The 18,948-nt window shown below is 40.4% G+C and overlaps 2 protein-coding genes across 4 annotated transcripts in view; one reads left to right on the forward strand and one right to left on the reverse strand.

Moving 5' to 3' along the window:
- Positions 1-2,922, forward strand: part of PEX3 (peroxisomal biogenesis factor 3) — a 36,149-nt gene extending 33,227 nt beyond the window's left edge. For all 3 annotated transcript variants that reach the window (XR_005353607.1, XR_005353605.1, XR_005353606.1), the window contains one exon: positions 2,787-2,922. The gene's annotated coding sequence lies outside the window, so the exon portion shown is untranslated. The remainder of the gene's footprint in view (positions 1-2,786) is intronic.
- FUCA2 (alpha-L-fucosidase 2) lies at positions 626-18,801 on the reverse strand. Its single transcript, XM_038525479.1, has 7 exons — positions 18,557-18,801; positions 14,640-14,827; positions 10,791-11,130; positions 9,197-9,407; positions 8,778-8,968; positions 3,331-3,439; positions 626-1,437 (listed from the first exon to the last, which is right to left on the reverse strand). Exons 1-7 carry the CDS (start codon positions 18,799-18,801, stop codon positions 1,297-1,299), a joined length of 1,425 nt encoding a protein of 474 aa, XP_038381407.1. The 3' UTR covers positions 626-1,296.
- Positions 18,802-18,948: the final 147 nt, after the last annotated feature.

Here is an 18,948-nt window from a genome sequence, read left to right on the forward strand (position 1 = left end):
TTCAACAATGAGTAATTTTTTTTTTAATTTTCAATGTTAGCATGTTTTAGGAAATAAATATGTACTTTTCATTCTCTATTTGAAGCATTTTTTTGGAAAAGTGAGATGTCTGCATTTGATTAATGTGACAAAATAGAACCTGCAGTACTTCAAATAAAGACCTGGCCAATTAAACATCTTTTGTTGAGGAGAGCGAGTTCTATAATCAGTATTCCTTTAAATTTACATCAAAATCAATATTATTTTTACTTCATTATTTTGCTTCATTCTTAGATTTGAGTAGAATTCCTAATTTTCAATTAGGTTTTCAAATTCAATTTGCTTGAAGGCACATATAGGAAACATATTTATTAACTTAAATTGGAGCTCAAATTAGCTCACCTACAAAAATTGGCCTATACCTCCAATCCCACACTCCAATCACTCCCCCTCCAAAACCCTGAAAGAATATATTACTAAAATATTAATAGTCATGATCTAAACAATGGCTTTAGCATTTCTAAAATGCTTTGAGCATCTTTGTATGTTTTAAAATACCTACAGTAAAAATACATCAGATTTATGACCAAGAGGGGAAAAAAAGCAATTTTTTTGATAAAAAGACAATTACTATGAGCATTGAAAATATGAATTAGGTCAAATTTATTATATACCTACCATCTGTATTAGTCTGCTAGGGCTGTCATAACAAAATACCACAGACTAGGTGGCTTAAACCACAGTAATATGTTTTCTCATAATTCTGAAGGCTGAGAGCCCAGTGTGTTGGCTGGTTCGTTTGTCTTAAAGCCCCCCTCCTTGGCTTGCAAGATGGTGCCTCCTCCCTGTGTCCTCATGTGGCCTTTCATCTGTGTGCTTGCACCCATGGTGGCTCTTTGTCTTCTTATAAGGACACCAGTCATACTGGATCAGGTTCTCTTATTTTATTTAATCTTAGTTACCTCTTCAAAGGCACATTAGGTGTTAGGGCTTCAGCATGGGAATTTGAGACACAATTCAGTCCTTACCACCACCAGTTCCTAGCTACTGTAAACAGAAATCTCCACTTCTTAATAGCACATGGAGATAAATTCAATGTGAAGAGACTTTGATAGCAAAGTACACTGAAGAGTTAAAACAATTACATGGCTAATTTAGGAAAAACATGAGTAAGAGCCAAAAGGGCTGATTTGCCTAAATAATTACTTGAGTCTTCTTGACCAGTTTCACAATTGCTTTCTCTGTGTGCTACAATTATAGAAATCTGATATTTTCTAGTCTTCGGTGTACCTGCAGCATGAACCTCTCTGTTGCAAATTAGATCACATTAGTTAGTGCCAGAGCCCAGCCCCATTTACTGGGCATCTGATGAAAGGTTAGATGTGGCAGTTGTATCAATAAGCCATTTGGCTTCAAAGAAGTCCAGTTAAGTGGCTGTCCATGTCCCAGCAGTTTAATCTGAAATTAAAAACACACACAAATATTTCCAAATGTATTTCTTTGGCTCACCCACTTTATTGGGAAAGAGTGGCTGGTATTTCTTTAAAACACTATAGTCAGGAGACTCATCTTTTGGTTTTATTTAGTTCACAAGCTATTTTAACCCTTGATCCAAATGAGTGCATACATATGTCTTGCTTCTGTATTCCTCTCATATAAAAGTGTGCAAGTGTTGGAAAAGAAGAATTGTACAGGTTGAATAGTGTCAGAGTAGGGAAAATGACTCTGGAATCAATCCAATGTAAGGCCTGTGTAGTTCTTACACAGAATGTTTGGAGAAGGGTCCCCCCCCTCATCTGGTTACCCTTCCTCCTAAGATTTTCTAGTAACTCATCAACAGTACATAAGTCTGATCAATTATTACTGTGTTTTATCCTTAGTCTTATACAAAGTGGATTTAGATATAAATAATTTTCTACATGTCTGGTTATTTTGAACCAGAAAACATTGCCTATCACGTAGAGCAACACAAAAACAAAACCCATGAACTTTTCAATAACAGTATTAATAGGAGCCAAATAGCATATAGATAAAATTTAAAAATGATGTCATACCCAGGCTACTAAGGTGTAATTAAACATCAAATTTGAACTTCCATCTTCCTTTCTGCTTGGTATCAGTCACAGTGTTAGAAATGAAATATGGAAAATGACACAAGGAGAAGAATATGGATGATTTATGTCCAAGGAAATTGTCAGCTTCTTAAAAATAAGCTATAAAATATATCCAAATGAACTCAATGTCAGATCTGTTGGTTGCAACTGTTAGATTAACTTTCTCCAAATTTTTTTAATGACCTTAAAATAGTAAGGCCACAACATCTTACTTTTATTCAGATATATTCTGGGATGGGATGTCTGGGGGAGAATGTGAATTCATTTTATATATGTATGTACTTATGAATTCCAGAATCATTTTGGATGTTTGCAGAACTTGAACAACCTAAAATAATTGTGAAAAAGAATATCTATTTTATGTTGACACTCATGGAGATAAAATAGCTGTTTTATAAATTTAGTTTTCTGGGGGCGCCTGGGTGGCTCAGTCAGTTAAACATCTGCCTTAGGCTCAGGTCATGATCCCAGGGTCCTAGGATCAAGTCCCACATCAGGCTCCTTGCTCAGTTGGGAGTCTGCTTCTCCCTCTTCCTCAGCCCCCCCCCCCCCCCTGCTCATTCTCTCTCTCTCTCTCTCTCAATAAAATCTTTTTAAAAATCTATTAAAAGTTTTGTTTTCTGGGAAATGAAAGAAAATTCTCAAAGATTTGACCAAACATTGCCATTAATTAAGTTCATTTTAAAATTACAGGTATCACTCACATTTTGAAAGTTTGTGTTATGCCACTTCACTTTTATGAAAGACCTACAGTAGTACCTGTTTTTGTAACTGAAAGAAATCTGAAGACGATATTCAACTTTTACAAAAAAAAAAAAAAAAGGAAAAATAGCATTCAGTGTTTGTTTTGCAGAGAGCCATTTTAGAGGCAGTGTACACCCAAAGCAGCAATGAGAGTGGCAGCAAGTTCCTTCCTACACTCAGCATCTCAGCATCAAGCTACCATAGCTTTGAACTGTGTCTGTGAGCATCTGTGCTGTATCTCAATGTTTTGTGCATCCATTAGCAAGATGTGTTCTAAGGTATCAGAAGAGCCTAAGAGAGGTTATCTTTGGGCTCTGAGACTGTTCAGAAAAACTTCCATATAAATTAATGGTAAATGCTCCTTTGCTTTATATCATTTCAGCTTATGAAAGGTTTCATTGGAATGCTTTTAGATAGTGGGGGAAACCTGTACTCTTATGAGTTATAAAAGGATCATAAATAAAGACAATTAGTAAACATAAAATCTCCTTACCTGTGTTACTCCCAGAGTAGCTATGGGTTGGCTAAGAAATAGACTTCTTGATGTGGGCCATTCAAGAAATATGGCATAGACCAATTTTTGTTTACGTTTAGATGTGTACCTGGTTAAAAAGGGAGAAGAGCAGAGTAATATTTCTCATTATAGGTCTGGTTGGAATTATTTTACAGAGACACTTCCATGCAATAGATATTTAACAATGTGTTTATTAGCAGAGGGAAAGAAAAATAACTCCATGGTAGAATAAAAAGCACCCAAAGGGGGTTCCCAATTCCAGCGTGTGTGCTGGGGACTGGAGAGGAGTTCCCTAACCCACCAAGAAATTCTCAGACACCAGCTGGATGTCCTGCAATTTCAACTCAATTCTGACACTATCTACTGGGAAATAGTGCCAGATTTCCACAGTCAAGGATTTGGTCCTACAAGACTACTTGCCTGTACCACTCTCAACTTTAGACACCAATCACAAGTCCAGGTTATCACCTGGTCCTCTAACCCATAAGCTACAGATGGTAAGTTCCAACAACATTCTCCTTGGGTTCGATTTTCTACAGCAGTTCACAGAACTCACAAACATTTTACTTATTGGATTACCAGTCTATTATAACAGGAGAAAACTCAGAAACAGCCAGAGGGAAGAGATGCTTAGGGCAAGGTATGGGGAAAGGGCTTGGACCATCCATGAACTCTCCAGGTGCACATTCTCCCAACAATCTTGAACCTCTCTGAACCCCATCCTTTTGGGTTTTTATGGAGACTTCATTACATGGGTATGATTGATTAAACCATTGGCCATGGGTGATGGATTCAACCTCCAGCTTCTCTCCTCAACCTGGAGGTTGAAGGTTCCTGTAAGATTCAACCCTGTAATAGCAAGGTGGGATCTCCTGGCAACCAGCCTCACCCTTTGGTGAAGTGAAAAAGTCACCTTGGCAACATAAAAGAAATCTTTATAGTTCTCATCACTCAGGAAATTCCAAGAGTTTTAGGAGCTCTGTGCCAGAAATGGAGATAAGACCAAATATATACTTGTCATTATAAATCATAATATACTAGTAACTCCTTCCCCTTCTTCCCCTCTACTAAAAGGGACAGACATTTTTCTAATATTCATCAGACAGTTCTCATGGGGCTGAAAATAGGCAGGGAAATAGGAGCAAAGAAGGTAAAATGCAAGAGTAAATGGCTTTCTACCTGCTAATTCAAATCTTCATATTCCCTCATCAGCATGTATGTGTCAATGCTGGGCCAAGTACTGAGGCTGGTGTTAGGAATACAACAGAAAACAAAACACAGTTTGTTCTTTGTTCTTACAGAGCTTAGACTAGAATGAGGAAGACAGACGTTCAATAATCACATAGATAACATCACTGTGAGTTTTGACAAGCACAATGAAAGAAATAGAAAGTGAAAGACCATAACAGAGGGATGGATCTCTTCAGATTAGACCATCAGCAAGAAGCCTCTCCAAGAAAATGATATTTAATCTGAAACTTAAAGGATGAATGAGAGAAAAGGAGAAAACGTAAAAACAATAAGCTCTAGACAAAGGAAACAACTCATTCTTTTACTTAATTTTTCAACAAATACATATTGAAATCTTAAAATCCTAATCACTGTTAGAGCTGGAGACATAGCACTGAACATGTCCTCGTGGATCTTATATGATAGTGGGAAAAATTAGAATGAACAGGTGATGATTAAGTGCTATCGAGCAAACTGAAGCCAGGTGAGGACAGAGCATGCTAGGTTAGAAAGGAGGGGTATAGGTGTTATTTTAAATCTAATCATCAAGGATGTCCTCTTTGAGGAAGTGGCATTGAGGAGACCTGAAGAATGTGAGGGAGCTATGTGAGTATTTGGAGGAAGAGAGAATAGCAAGCACAGAAGTCCTCATGCAAGAGTATGCTTGGCCTGTTGACATGGCAGCAAGGAAGACAGAAGGAGAGGAATGAGGGATAGGATGGGAGACAAGATCAGAGACAGCAAGGAGCCAGGTTGGTTTTTTGTTTGTTTTTTTTAAGATTTTATTTGAGAGAGAGAATGAGTGGGTGAGGAGCAGAGGGAGAGACAGGAGCTGACTCCCCACTGAGCAGGGAGCCCTACATGGGCTAGATTCTAGGACCCTGGGATCATGATCTGAGCTAAAAGCAGGCACTTAACTTACTGAGCCACCCACACACCCCAAGAAGCCAGTTTTTCTAGGACCTTGTAAGCCTCTATTAGTCCTGGCTTGTTCTCTAAGATTGGAAGCCACTGGAAGAATTTGAGCATAAGAGTGACGTAACCTAGCTTTATTATTTAAAAAGTTTTACAGCAGAAAGGAGCAAGGATGGAAAGATCACTTAAGCTACTGAAAGAATCCAGGGGAGAGATAATAGAGACTTAAAAGATGAGAGTTGCCACAAGAGAGGATGAGAAGTGGTTGGATTCTAAGTATACCTCAAAGAGAAAGATGATGATAGTTGCTGATGGATTGGCTGTGAAATATAAAAGGAGAACTAAGGACTCCCAAGATTTTTGGCCTCACAACCACCTAAAAGGATGATGCTGCCATTAACTGAGTTGGGAAAGATTGTACACAGAGCTGGTGTAGAGCAAAATTTAAAAACTAGGACCTCAGTTTTGGTGCTTATACCTCCATGAGGAAATGCTGACTAGGAAGCTGAAGATATGAGTAGAGTTCAAGAAAAGAGATGAGCACTGTAGAGGCCATTGGTATTAAGAGGCACTTCAATCTGTGAAAATGGATGTGCTCACCTGAGGAATAAATAGAATGGACGTGGGGAATAAAGATAAATAGGAAGAATGGAAGTCCAAGGACTAAGCCTCAGGGTATTTGAAGGTTTAGTGGTAACTGGAGGTGGAACTAGCAAGACATTTAAGAAGGAGCAGCCAACAAGAAGATATGGCAATCAACAGAGTCAGATGCTGCCATAAACTCAGAAAACAAGAACCATGAAGTGACCCTAGATTGCGAAGGATGGGTTATCAAGGGCCTTGGTAACAACAATTTTATGAAGTGTGGGGGTGGAAGCCTGACCAGAGTGGGGGCAAGAGGAAACTGGAGCAAGAAATTGGAGTTAACATATTAAAAAAAAAATTGTTTTACCATATTTTACTCTAAAAGAAAGGAGTGAAATGGGGAGATGCCTGGAAATCTAAAGGCTAAAGAGGTTTTTTGTTATTTTTAAAGATTTATTTATTCATGAGAGACAGGCAGAGACATAGGCAGAGGGAGAAACAGGCTCCCTGCGGGGAGCCTGCTGCAGCACTCGATTCCAGGACCCCAGGATCACGACCTGAGCCAAAGGGGACATTCAACCACTTAGCCACCCGGGCATTCCATGAGTATTTTTTTAAGATGTAAGAAATAACACATTTGTATACTGACAGGAAAGGATCTAACAGAGGGAAAATTTAAGATGAGCGGGAGAGAACCACTAGAATAATATCCTTGAGTGCCTAATCTGGGATGGGATCCAGGACACCAGGAAATATGTGTGAGTGGGTGTGTGTCTATGTCTGTGTGTTTCAGTCACATGTAGCTACCCATGGTCAGTCATGGAATAAGGAGAGCTAAATTTAACCAAAGGTGAGGTTTTGATCAAAGTCAAGTGAGTACAATAGAGAAAGAACGTATGCAGTGGAGTGACAAGCCACAGAATCTGACCTGGATAAGGAAGAGGGCTGAGGGAGAGAAAAAAAAAAGAGTCACAGATGGTATCATTAGTGGATCAGACACCAAAGTGCTGTGTGGAGTGAGCTGAAATATAAAAGGTGGTGGAACACAACAGAATGCTTCAAACTGAGAGCATGGAAAAGGTGCAATTCTTGGTAATGCAGGATCCAGGGCATGACCGAAATAGGGCGTAGCAAAGGTAGAGTGGACAAGATCCCAGAAGAGAGAGAACAGGAACCCAGAGGTCAGCAAATTAAAAGAAATGTGAGGGATCCCTGGGTGGCGCAGCGGTTTAGCGCCTGCCTTTGGCCCAGGGCACGATCCTGGAGACCCGGGATCGAATCCCACATCGGGCTCCCGGTGCATGGAGCCTGCTTCTCCCTCTGCCTATGTCTCTGCCTCTCTCTCTCTGTCTCTCTCTGTGACTATCATAAATAAATAAAAATAAAAATAAATAAATAAATAAATAAAAATAAAAGAAATGTGAATATAGGTATTCAAATCACTAAAAGTGATGTGAAGAGTAGTTCTGGGGACAGTGACAGTGAGCCAGGGCTGAAATCTTGAAGGATTATAAGAACCTGAGAGTCTACAGATGACTGCAGAAAGGAGGGGCAGCATGCACTGTACAGGAAAGAGCTCCAGTGGGGAATGGGGGCCACATGTGGTTGGCAAAGTCCACAGGAGTCAGACAAGGGGCTTCACAGCCCTTGTTAAATATTTGGCTTTCATTTTTATTTATTGAAATAAAATTTAATGGAAAAATGGTTAATAATTGTGAGATTGTGATCAGACCCCCTGTTGTCAAATATATGCCCAATACAAATTTTAAAACCAGATTTAAACTAGTTTCTGTAAAATGAATGATTGGTATCGAGTTCTCACTGTGGCTTCCCCAAGACATTCTAAAATTCTACAATTAGTTGCTTCTGTCTAGATGGCTTTACTTTATTATCTTCAGTGAGTTGACAATTAGTTTTAAGTCATAAGTCAAGTAAGATCAAAGAAAGACATTTAGTCTAATCTTCTGATTTATACTTGGTCAGCTGTATTCACCTGGTGACAATGAAAGGTGAATTTTTTAAAGCTTCACTGTTGCTACTTTTTATTTATGTATTTTAAGACACCACATCAGAAACCACCATATTTGCAGAGTGTGGTTCAGATACTCACAGGCACATGGAACCTTGCAAAGCTCAGACATTAGCCTGAAGGAAGACTTCTTAAAGAAAATTTTAGTTAAAAGAAAAATTAGCAAGTTAAAATGATTAATTTAAAAAATTCAGGTTAGATTTATTAGAACAAGGTGAACAAATTATAAGTTCTTTTCTCAGTTAAAATAATGCTGTTATTTGGGCTGATTTCAAATATTTTTTTCTGCCCTTTGGCACCTCTCTTTAGCTAATTTCATAAGATGGAACACTGCAAAAATGAGAATTAAATGACTAAACAGAAATCTTCCTTTTGTATTAACCCACTCAACATCGTTCATGTTTCTGAATGGCTTATAATTTTTATAAGAGCTGACTATTTTTCACTAAAGTTTGCCCACTATTAGGAAGTTTCCAGAGAAGATTTAAGCTCAATTTGATAAACAATAAGTGTTCAAAAACATGCTCATTTCTTCTGAAGTTTGGAAAGTGATTTGTATAAATAGGCATGCATCCAATTTCCTTTTTTATACTACTTTTCTCTTTATATCTCTGAGAAATTTTAGATGCCTTCCTCCATCAAATAGTACTTGGTAACAAGAACTTACCACACATTTGGGGTGATATCGTCACTCTGGGACCTCCAAGGGTGGGTTTCATAAATGGCTTCTCCATTGACTTTCAGCCAGGTCCCCATTTGCCTCAATCGCTCCTCAAAAATTACAGAAATGGTGCCATCATGTGTGGGCCCAATATTCATCAAAAGATTTCCTCCACATGAAACTGTTTCTACAAGTTGCTAAAAAATTAAGAATAAATAATTAGGTAGACGAAACAATTCCACTGTGAATGTGTTAATAATATGTTGCATTTATGTGCTTACACCTGCGTATGTAATCAGTATCCAGAAGAACAGAAAATAGAATAAAATACAGACCACTGACCTATATAAATCATAAAAAATAATTTTCACACACTCACACAATTAAGAATATTATTTTAACAGTCACCAGAAGTTTTACTGTACCTTCACTAGCTCTTTGATTGTAAGATAGTCATCAATCCCAGCATCTCTCCTGTAGCCCCAGGAAAACTTGTCTATTGTCATGCAATTTTCCCATTTATGAGGCAAAAGATGTCCTGGGTCGTAACGATCACTGCAGGTATAATAGCCGCCATGCTTACAAATGGTACCGTATCCCCACCGGTCATTGGTGACAACTGTGTCCCGAACTGGGCTGAAATATAATTTTTAAATAAAATGTAAAATATTTTACATAAAGGGAAATATCACTGAAAAGAGATCTAACTGAAATCCACTCCTAAAAATAATCATAGCATAATATAATGCAAAGAACATGGTTTTGAAGTCAAATACCTGTGTTGGTTGCAATCCTGGCTCTGTCACTTTCTAAGCTCCCTGCCCCAAAGTAAGTGACCTAACTCCTCTGAAGAATCAATTTCCTCATCTGTTATGAGAACAGAAATAATTTATGTAAAACACCTAGCTCAGTAACCAGCACATACAGCACTTATAAGACTATTATACTATTATTTGAAGCTCCTTGTCCCACATATTATGAATGATAGCCAGAAGTGAATTTACACTCAAAACATTCTTCTCACCTAGGACTGAATAATCTCATATATATATATATATATATATATATATATATATATATATATATATATATATATATTCTAGCCTTTCTCTTAAAATTGTGCCTGATGTTGAAAAATCTTCAGAAAGTTGAATGTTGCCACCATGGAATTTATAGTGGCATGAAATAATCCCCATAGTATTATTATCAGAGCTCCTGCACCTCCCCACATAAAAGAGAGTTTGACTTCCAAGCTGAAGTGACCGATTCCCACTCCTTACCCTTTAGAAGTACCTGAAGACACTGCTGCTATAAGTATCAAGAGCTCCCCACAATTCTTATGTGCACCTACGTGTGTGTCCAGGGAACACACGTAGAACACTCCTGGACTTCAGAGCACTATACCGAGTATTTTCTAGTTACAAATATAAATTTGGTCCATGTGGTTTAAGCCTAATAGAAGACCTCACCCAGAACTCCTTGTTCTAATGGAGCAGTCTGGAACATTGCTGGAAAGCAACAGGTAAAGAATAGGAAGTGAGAGTGCTGATGTAGGAAAGGAGGAGACAGACAAGAGTGACAGTGACGGAGCAGCAAAGAGGATCAAAGAGTCAGAAGATAAAAAGAAGGAAAAGAGGAATTAAAATGCACAGCATCACAAAGTTATGAATTGTCTCAGAATAGGAGATGAAAAGGGGGACCCACAAAATTAATGTTTTCAAAGTTCTTGATTTTGTGATTTTATTTTATTTTTTTTTAGTGATTCCATTTTTTTTGTGATTTTAGTGATTTCAAAATCAGACTGTTGAGTTGTATTTGACTCCTGATTTGTAACTCTCACTGACTGATTACTCTGAGTAAAATCTGATATATCTAAGAGACATTATTTACAAGGATTTCCTCCTACCTCACACCATAGATGAACCTGAAAGGGAGTATTTCACAAAGCAAGGGAACTCAAACATTATACATGTATGTGGAACATTTAGGGTCATTACAGCAATCTAATAGCATACACACCTTTTGTTATATAACCAGGCTAAGAAGCCTGTGCTGTTCCAGTAGTAATCAGGGGCATCTGCATCACCATCTGACCACAGGATCTCTGGCTGATACTTGTTCACTAACTCATAGAGTTCTGGCAGCATCTTAGAAACTGGAAATTGTTGCTGTTGGAATGACCTGGACTTATCCTCAAGGAAGAGTGGATGAAACCATTCAAAAAGGGAATAGTACAGTCCAAAACGCAGATCGGTCCTGTTCCTAATGGCCACCTCAAGTTCCTTGACGAGGTCCCTCTTCGGCCCCTCATCTACAGCATTCCAGTTCCAGGAATACTTTGAGCCCCACAAGGTAAAGCCTGCACAATTATATTGAGTCTTTGTGAGAATGTGAACCTGTTTAGCAAATTTCCACCTATACAAATGCCAAAACAAATTAGATAGTACATGTGACATACAGAAACTTTTACAACTGTGTTATGGCACTCTTTCATACACACGTTCTGCTTTTATACGAGCAACAAATGAGAATTTGAACAAGGTGGAGCCAAGATTTTTTTAATTAACTTTCTGGGTACCCCTTTGTAGTCTGTGTAGTCTGATGTATCTCCTATATTTTTCCTCTTAGAATATAAGCCTCTTGAGGGGCAGCATGAAACCTGCAGTGTTCCCTGATATATCCCCCAGCCAACTGTTAGCACAGGGTCTCGCATAAAATCAACAATCAACACAAGCAGATTACAGCTAAGATGGGAACATCTTCCATGTCTACCATGCTAAACGATGACTGCTACTACTTATAATAAAGATCCTGACATGCACTCCTGCAAAAGTCTTGCTTGTCTCCTAAACCAAAGATCAAAGTACGTTTCCTGATTTGGGGATAATTTTATGTAGCATGAGTCTTAGAATACTGGTGATCCATATCTAATAGTAAATCTTTCACCTCATCGTTCATCATTTAGCACCAGAAGGGGAAAAGACACTACTCCCCAGTAGTTCTATACTTTAAAATATTCCCATTTGTAATCTCATCCTTCTCTAAATTCATAAACTTAGAGGTTTCTCTTTAAATTACTGAAATTACCTACCAACTAAGTGGGTAAGAAAAATAATGTGTCTGCCATTAAATAAGTACTTTGACATGATTCATATTTTAAAACGAATTTGGGGGCACCTGGGTGGCTCAGTGATTGAATATCTGCCTTCGGTTCAGGTCATGATCCCAAGGTCCTGGGATCAAGTCCTGCATCAGTTCCCCACAAGGAGCCTGCTTTTCCCTTTTTCTATGTCTGCGTCTCTGTCTCTCTCATGAATAAGTAAATAAAATATTTTAAAAAACATTTGCATTTAGATTATTCTGTTTAAAAACATTAGAAATTCTATATACATTGAAATAATATAAAAGCCTCAAAATTTAATTAGTGCCTAGGAGCATAAGTACATTGTTACTATCCCACTGAAATCTAAATGAATCTTTAAGAATAGATACACATAAGGCACTTTGTATCTACTCTCATAAAGTAGCATAAGTTTAAGATTGACAGTCTTCAGATTCATTTTCAAGAAGCTTTTAAAACAGCTCACTCTTGTTCCAAAGGTGGTTGTAGTAAGCTTCAACGCAGTGCCAATATTTAAAGTCCTATTCAAAATATTTCAGTTTGGAGGTATCTGGTTGGCTTACTCAGTAGAGCATGCAAATCTTGATCTCAAGGTTGTGGGCTTGAGCCCCATGTTGGGTTGTAGCGATTACTTAAAATAATAATAAATGTTTCAAGTTGACAGTCTCTATTTGCCAGACAGTACTAAAACCCACAAGGGGGAGCAGCCCGGGTGGCTCAGCGGTTTAGCACCGCCTTCAGCCCAGGGCCTGATCCTGGAGACCCGGGATAGAGTCCTGCGTCGGGCTCCCTGCATGGAGCCTGTTTCTCCCTCTGCCTGTGTCTCTGCCTCATTCTCTCTCTCTCTCTCTCTCTCTCTCATAAATAAATAAATAAAATCTTAAAAAAAAACCACAAGGGTCTTTGTCACCACCATAAAAGCTCACAGAGAGATCTTCCTGTCTATTAAGCTCAGTGGTTTTTTTTTTTCCCATAAAGCAATGAAAACATGAGTCCTAGAAAGTTTACAAATGTGGGCTTCATTATTTGTCCTCAAGGTAGCATTAAAAGTTATTTTATTTTTAAATAATCTCACTATGTAATACTTTGTGCCATACAACTTAATGAGTTCATAGACATCAGAAAATCAGCATGTTCACAAGCAAATACACTTTTTAAATATCTACCTCAGTAATAGAAACATCTATAGGAAAAAGTCATTAAGCCACTAGAATGTACCCAAAGGGAAGAGTATTCTAAGATAATTGCAGATATTTGGTTTGGGTTCTTCCCTTCTATTCCCCTCCCTACTCGTGGAGAAAGCACTGAGGCAAAATTGCTCATACCAAGGCAAAGATGGCCATGCAAAGGAAATTGTCAAATGAAGTAACATGTGGTTGGAATAGTAACAATTTATTGATGTTTCCTGGATCTTTTGGATACTGGAACAGTAATGGGTGGAAACTCTCCTATTAATGTAGGACCACTGTGATGGATAATTTTATGTGTCAACTTGACTAAACCACGGGGTGCCCAGATATTTGATTAAATATTTTTCTGGGTATGTCCACAGGGGTGTTTCTGCATGAGGTTAACATTTAAATAGGTAGACTGAGTAAACAGATTGCTCTCCCCAGTGTGGGTAGGCCTCAGCCAATTTTTGAAAACCTAAACAGAATAAAAGACTGAGTAAGAACTCTCTCTGCCTGTCTGACCTCACACTTTCTCCTGCCTGGGGGCTTAGACTTGGACTAGAACCTAAATCATCATCCACTTTCCTGGTTCTCAGACCTTTACACTCAAGACTAGAACTATATTGCCAGCTCTCCTGGGCCTGGACTTCTCATCTCCACAACTCCTTGACCCAATTTCTTATAATAAATCTCTTTTTATTTATCATACTTCCACCTGGTTCTGTTTCTCTGGAGAACCTTGATGAATACAACCACTGTGTTTCCTTTTGGATATTCTTCTGCCACCTCTGACATTTATGGGCACCATTACAGGTCCACAGATTTCCTTCCAGGTGATCTGTGTCACTTTCATCACTAGCAAATTGTCCACCATTTGGCCATCTAAGAGTTGGCCAAAAGTGCAGCAAAGTGTGTCAGTTATGACACAAGACTACATAAGCACAATCCCCATGGTGATGGAGCCTTCCCAGAATGCATTACAGAGGTATAATGAAAGGAAAGTGGTGGCTCAGTCACAGTGAGGTGTCAGACTCTTGGTATCAGCCCAGGTCATGATCTCTGGGCTGGGCACAAAGTCTGATTGAGATCTTCTGTCTCTGCCCTTCCTCCCACTCTCTCTCTCTCTCTCTCTCTCTCTCTCTCTCTCTCTCAAATAGGTGAATAAATAAAATATTTTTTTAAAAAGTTAAAAGTTAAGTTATGGCTTAAAAAAAAGTTAAGAGGGCAATTCTAATTCTAATTATAAGCTTGGGAGCTGCAACCCACATCTCACTTCAAATAGCTTCATATGAAATCTTGGAAATATCGTTAAATATGCACATAACAAAATGTGATTTTTCTTTTTTTTTGTTTTTGTTTTTGTTTTTATGTGAGGGTGTCTGATCCTTCTACAAACCTAATGCCTCTCAATTGGATGGAATATATGGTCCTTTAAATTACAGGCAAACATCAGTAGCCACTAACTGCTGCTCCTAAGAGAAAACTGATTTCATGTGTTTTAGTTTCTTCTTCTGAAAGAACTACTTTATATTTCATAATTAATTGTCAGTGTTTGTAAATGTTGCACTTATTTACCTTCATGATGTTTGGAAGTTAAGACGATGTATTTGGCACCAGAAGCCTGAAAAATATCTGCCCAGTGGCTCGCATTAAAAAACTTTGCTGTAAATAGTGGTCCGAAATCTTCATATTTGAAATTAGGAGGGTAATTATTTTTCATAAATTGCACATATGTCGGTATCTTTTCCTTTTGCCAATACCACCTAAAGGGAGAAAGAGAAACAACATATAAAGCATACATATAAACATTTGAAATAATTGCCCCAGCTCCCTTTACAAATTCCCCCTTACTCAAATATTACCTAGATTCTTTCTCACTTCCCCATTAGTTTGACTTTGCCTTAAAGAAAGCTTATATAAACTTTCATTTTCCATCTATTCCTCTGAACATTCTAGACTACCCCACCACCTATTTGCTCTTAATTCTTCATGGTTAAATCACAGCATGTAGTATGTATCTTTATATAGTCCTTTGCAACATCAGCCACAGTCTTCAAAAGGAAGATAACATGCATGTTTTATATTCACTAGCAAAGAACAAGTGAAGGTGTTGGCAACAGTAAAATTAAGATGATACTGTTATTTTAATATATTGACTCAGCCTTTAAGGATTACTTGTTATGCATTCATTCTGAGCAAGGCCTTCCTGCCTTTGGACAAGGTTGTGTGAAGCAATGCCTGGCTGTCACCATGTGACCATGAAGGGACAAGTCAACAAGCTGAGGATGACCGAAATAGGTTAGTTCTTTGATTTCATCAATGAGACAACTGCCTCTAAATTTATTGCTGTCTTGGGAAAAAAGAAAAAACAAAACAAACCCCTATTATTACATCATTTATTTAGGTTTCCTGTACCTTGAAATGAAAGTATCCTAATTGATCCATGATGCATTTTTGCATTTTAAATTGAACTACAAAAGAGAAACTGGGACAGGACAGAAAGTTGAACAAGGATAAAGGATTTCTTTTTCTCCCAACAAGGTTTAATTTGAACCTGCATTCTCTACTACAGTCTAGTTACTTTTCAAATTCCATACTAGTAGAGATGAAAAGAGGCACTTACTGTAAACAATCCATCCTTTATATGTGGGCTTGAATTCCCATTAAGGACAGTCAGATATACTTATCTCCACCATTGACTGTCCTGAGTCAAATTAGGGTGCGGAGCAGAGATTTAGAGAAGACACAGAGGGAAATCATAGATAATTAAAGAATCTTTTACAGGGTTGGGGCATCCAGATGGCTCAGCAGGTTAGGTGTCTGGCTCTTAGTTTCATCTTAGGTCATGATCTCAAGATTGTGAGATCAAGCCCTGGGTAGGGCTCCACACACATCACGGAGTCTGCCTCTCTCTTTCCCTCTGCTCCTCCCCCTACTTGTGCACTCTCTCTCTCAAATAAATAAAAGCTTTTTAAAAAAATCTTTCACAGATTTTTTTTCCAGACCATCAGAAATATATTCTAGTTATTTTTTTTTAACACTTTTTTCTTTTCTTGAGAGAGAGAGAGAGAACATGAACAGGGCGGATGGGCTTAGGGAGAAGCAGACTCCGAGCTGAGCAGAAAGCCCGATGTGGAACCGGATCCCAGGACACCAGGATCATGATCTAGTTGAAGGCAGAGGCTTAACCAACTGAGTGAGCCACCTGGCACTCTCTAGTTAGTTTTATATAAGCAGTATCTTTATTGAGGTCAAAATAAACAACCCTGTGTTTAATTGTAGAAAATGAAAAAAACATTGCAAAGAATAATATGACTCAAAACTAGTTATTTTTGGTACAGCACTAGTCTCAACATCAAATCCTCTTCTAGCACCAAATGTATGTTTTATATTCACTAGCAAAGAACAAGTGAAGGTGTTGGCAACAGTAAAATTAAGATGATACCTAATATTCCTGCTTAAACAAAATGATAACATATAATTTATTATATGTTATGAAGGGAAGAAAATCTTGATATGAGGGGAAGAAAATCTGGTTTTGTATCTGGCTAATCTGAAACACTTAAAAATAAATTCAAAGTGCCTTATAGCAGTAAACTTGCAAACAGAGATTTATGAAATCCTGAAGTAAAAATGTCTGGTTATATACAATAGAGGGGAAAGAAAGAGTCCCTTGTTTTACAAGTTGATTTCAAAAGAGTATACGAATAGTACTCCATAGTTTACACAGTTCTTTGACATCAGTTGGCCTAACTTAATTAAAAAAAAAAAAAAAGGTTACTGCTTGCAGATAGTCAATGTCTCAGTAGAAAGTGGTACAATGTATACAAGTAATGTTAATATAATACCTAGTTTATACTCTATTGTATCTACTATACATTGCATATATTAAATTGGATGCGTACTATGTATATAGTATAAAATCAAGTTAAATACTCCTTTATTTTCTTATTTTACACAAGAATATATTATATATGTGTGCATGTTATATATGTATACATTTGTAACATTTCTATCTTGAAGAATTTAATACCTGAAGTATTTAATCGGCAAAGTTATATGAAACAATTAAAAATTGTAAGAGATTACATGTGCATTTTTACATAGATCTCAAGAGAGCCTAAAGAACAATTTTGTGCAGCACTTTTCATATAATAATCTATTAATAGGGAATTTTTTTAGGCTAACATTCTAGAATTTTTTTTAAGTAGGCTCTGGGAACCCAGTGCAGAGCTCAACAGGGGCTTGAAGTTGGCACCAGAGATCAAGGCCCCAGCTGAGATCAGATGCTTAACTGACTAGGCCTCCTTCTAGAACCTTTTTTTAATTCCTACAGCCACACGTGGTAACATCTTGACTTTAAAGAGCCTCGGTGTCCATCGACAGATGAATGGATAAAGAAGCTGTGGTCTATGTATACAATGGAATATTCCTCAGCCATTAGAAATGACAAATACCCACCATTTGCTTCGATGTGGAGGGAACTGGAGGGTATTATGCTGAGTGAAGTAAGTCAATCGGAGAAGGACATTTTATGGTCTCATTCATTTGGGGAATATAAAAAATAGTGAAAGGGACTAAAGGGGAAAGGAGAAAAAATGAGTGGGAAACATCAGAAAGGGAGACAGAACATGAGAGACTCCTAACTCTGGGAAACGAACTAGGGGTGGTGGAAGGGGAGGCGGGTGGGGGTGACTGGGTGACGGGCACTGGAGGGGATGAGCACTGGGTGTTATGCCATATGTTGGCAAATTGAACAATAACTAACTAACTAACTAACTAACTAACTAACTAACCGATGCACGCCCAAGTGAACCTGAGTCAAGCCTCGCCGCTCCTGCCGCGCCCCCCGCACAGCTGGGTTGATTTGGGTCACTGGGCGGCTACAGCGTGGTGACCACAGCGGACCGTGCAGCCGAGGACGCTGGCAGCCTCGAGGCGGGGGAGCCGAGGGGCAGGAGGGGCGGGGGGAGCCGGGGAGGGGGGGGAGCCGGGGAGGAGGGGGGGAGCCGGGGAGCGGGGGGAGCGGGGGGGAGCCGGGGAGCCGGAGGGGAGCGGGGGAGTGGGAGGGGAGCGTGGGGAGGGGGGAAGGGGGGGAGCGGGGGGAAGGGGGGAGCGGGGGAGCCGGGGAGCCGGGGAGCGGGGGGAGCCAGGGAGCGGGGGGGGGGGAGCGGGGGGGGAGCGGGGGGAGCCGGGGAGCGGGAGGGGAGCCGGGGAGCGGCGGGGGGAGCGGGGGGAGCCGGGGAGCTGGGGGGCAGCGGGGGGGGGGGAGCGGGGGGAGCCGGGGAGCGGGAGGGGAGCGGGGGGGGAGCGGGGGAGCCGGGGAGCGGCCCGCTCGGGCGGTTCCGCGGCGCCCTGCGCACCTCAGCCCGGGAAGGGCCGCGGCGCGGAGGCCGGGAGCGGGAGCGGGAGCGGGGGGCGGGGGGGGAGCCCGGCTGTAGCCGGGGCGGGGCGGGGCGGGGCGGGGGAAGCCCGCGGAGGGGCGCGCTCACCAGAACCACTCGCTCCCGAAACTGGGCACGGAGAACACGCCCCAGTGGACGAAGATGCCGAACTTGGCGCGGTCGAACCAGGCCGGCAGCGGGCGGGCGTCCAGGGACCGCCAAGTGGGGTCGTAGCGCGGCGCGCGGCGGGCGGCGGCGGGCGGCGGCGGGAGCAGCAGCGGCGGGAGCAGCAGCGGCAGCAGCAGCGGCGGGAGCAGCGCGGGGCCGAGCCCGGGGGCCGCCGGGGGCCGCATGTCCGCGCGCCCCGCTCGGCCTCCCAGCGCGTCCTTCCGCGTCTCCGGCGGAGCAGGCCCAGCCGCGGTCACCTGACGGCGCCGTCGGGGCGGAGGAGCCCTCCCGCAGGCGTGGCAGTGGCTGCAGCCCCCGGGGCGCCCGGTGCT

The sequence above is a fragment of the Canis lupus genome, chromosome 1 (genome assembly GCF_011100685.1).
Source record: "Canis lupus familiaris isolate Mischka breed German Shepherd chromosome 1, alternate assembly UU_Cfam_GSD_1.0, whole genome shotgun sequence".
NCBI classification, from domain to species: Eukaryota; Metazoa; Chordata; class Mammalia; order Carnivora; family Canidae; genus Canis; species Canis lupus.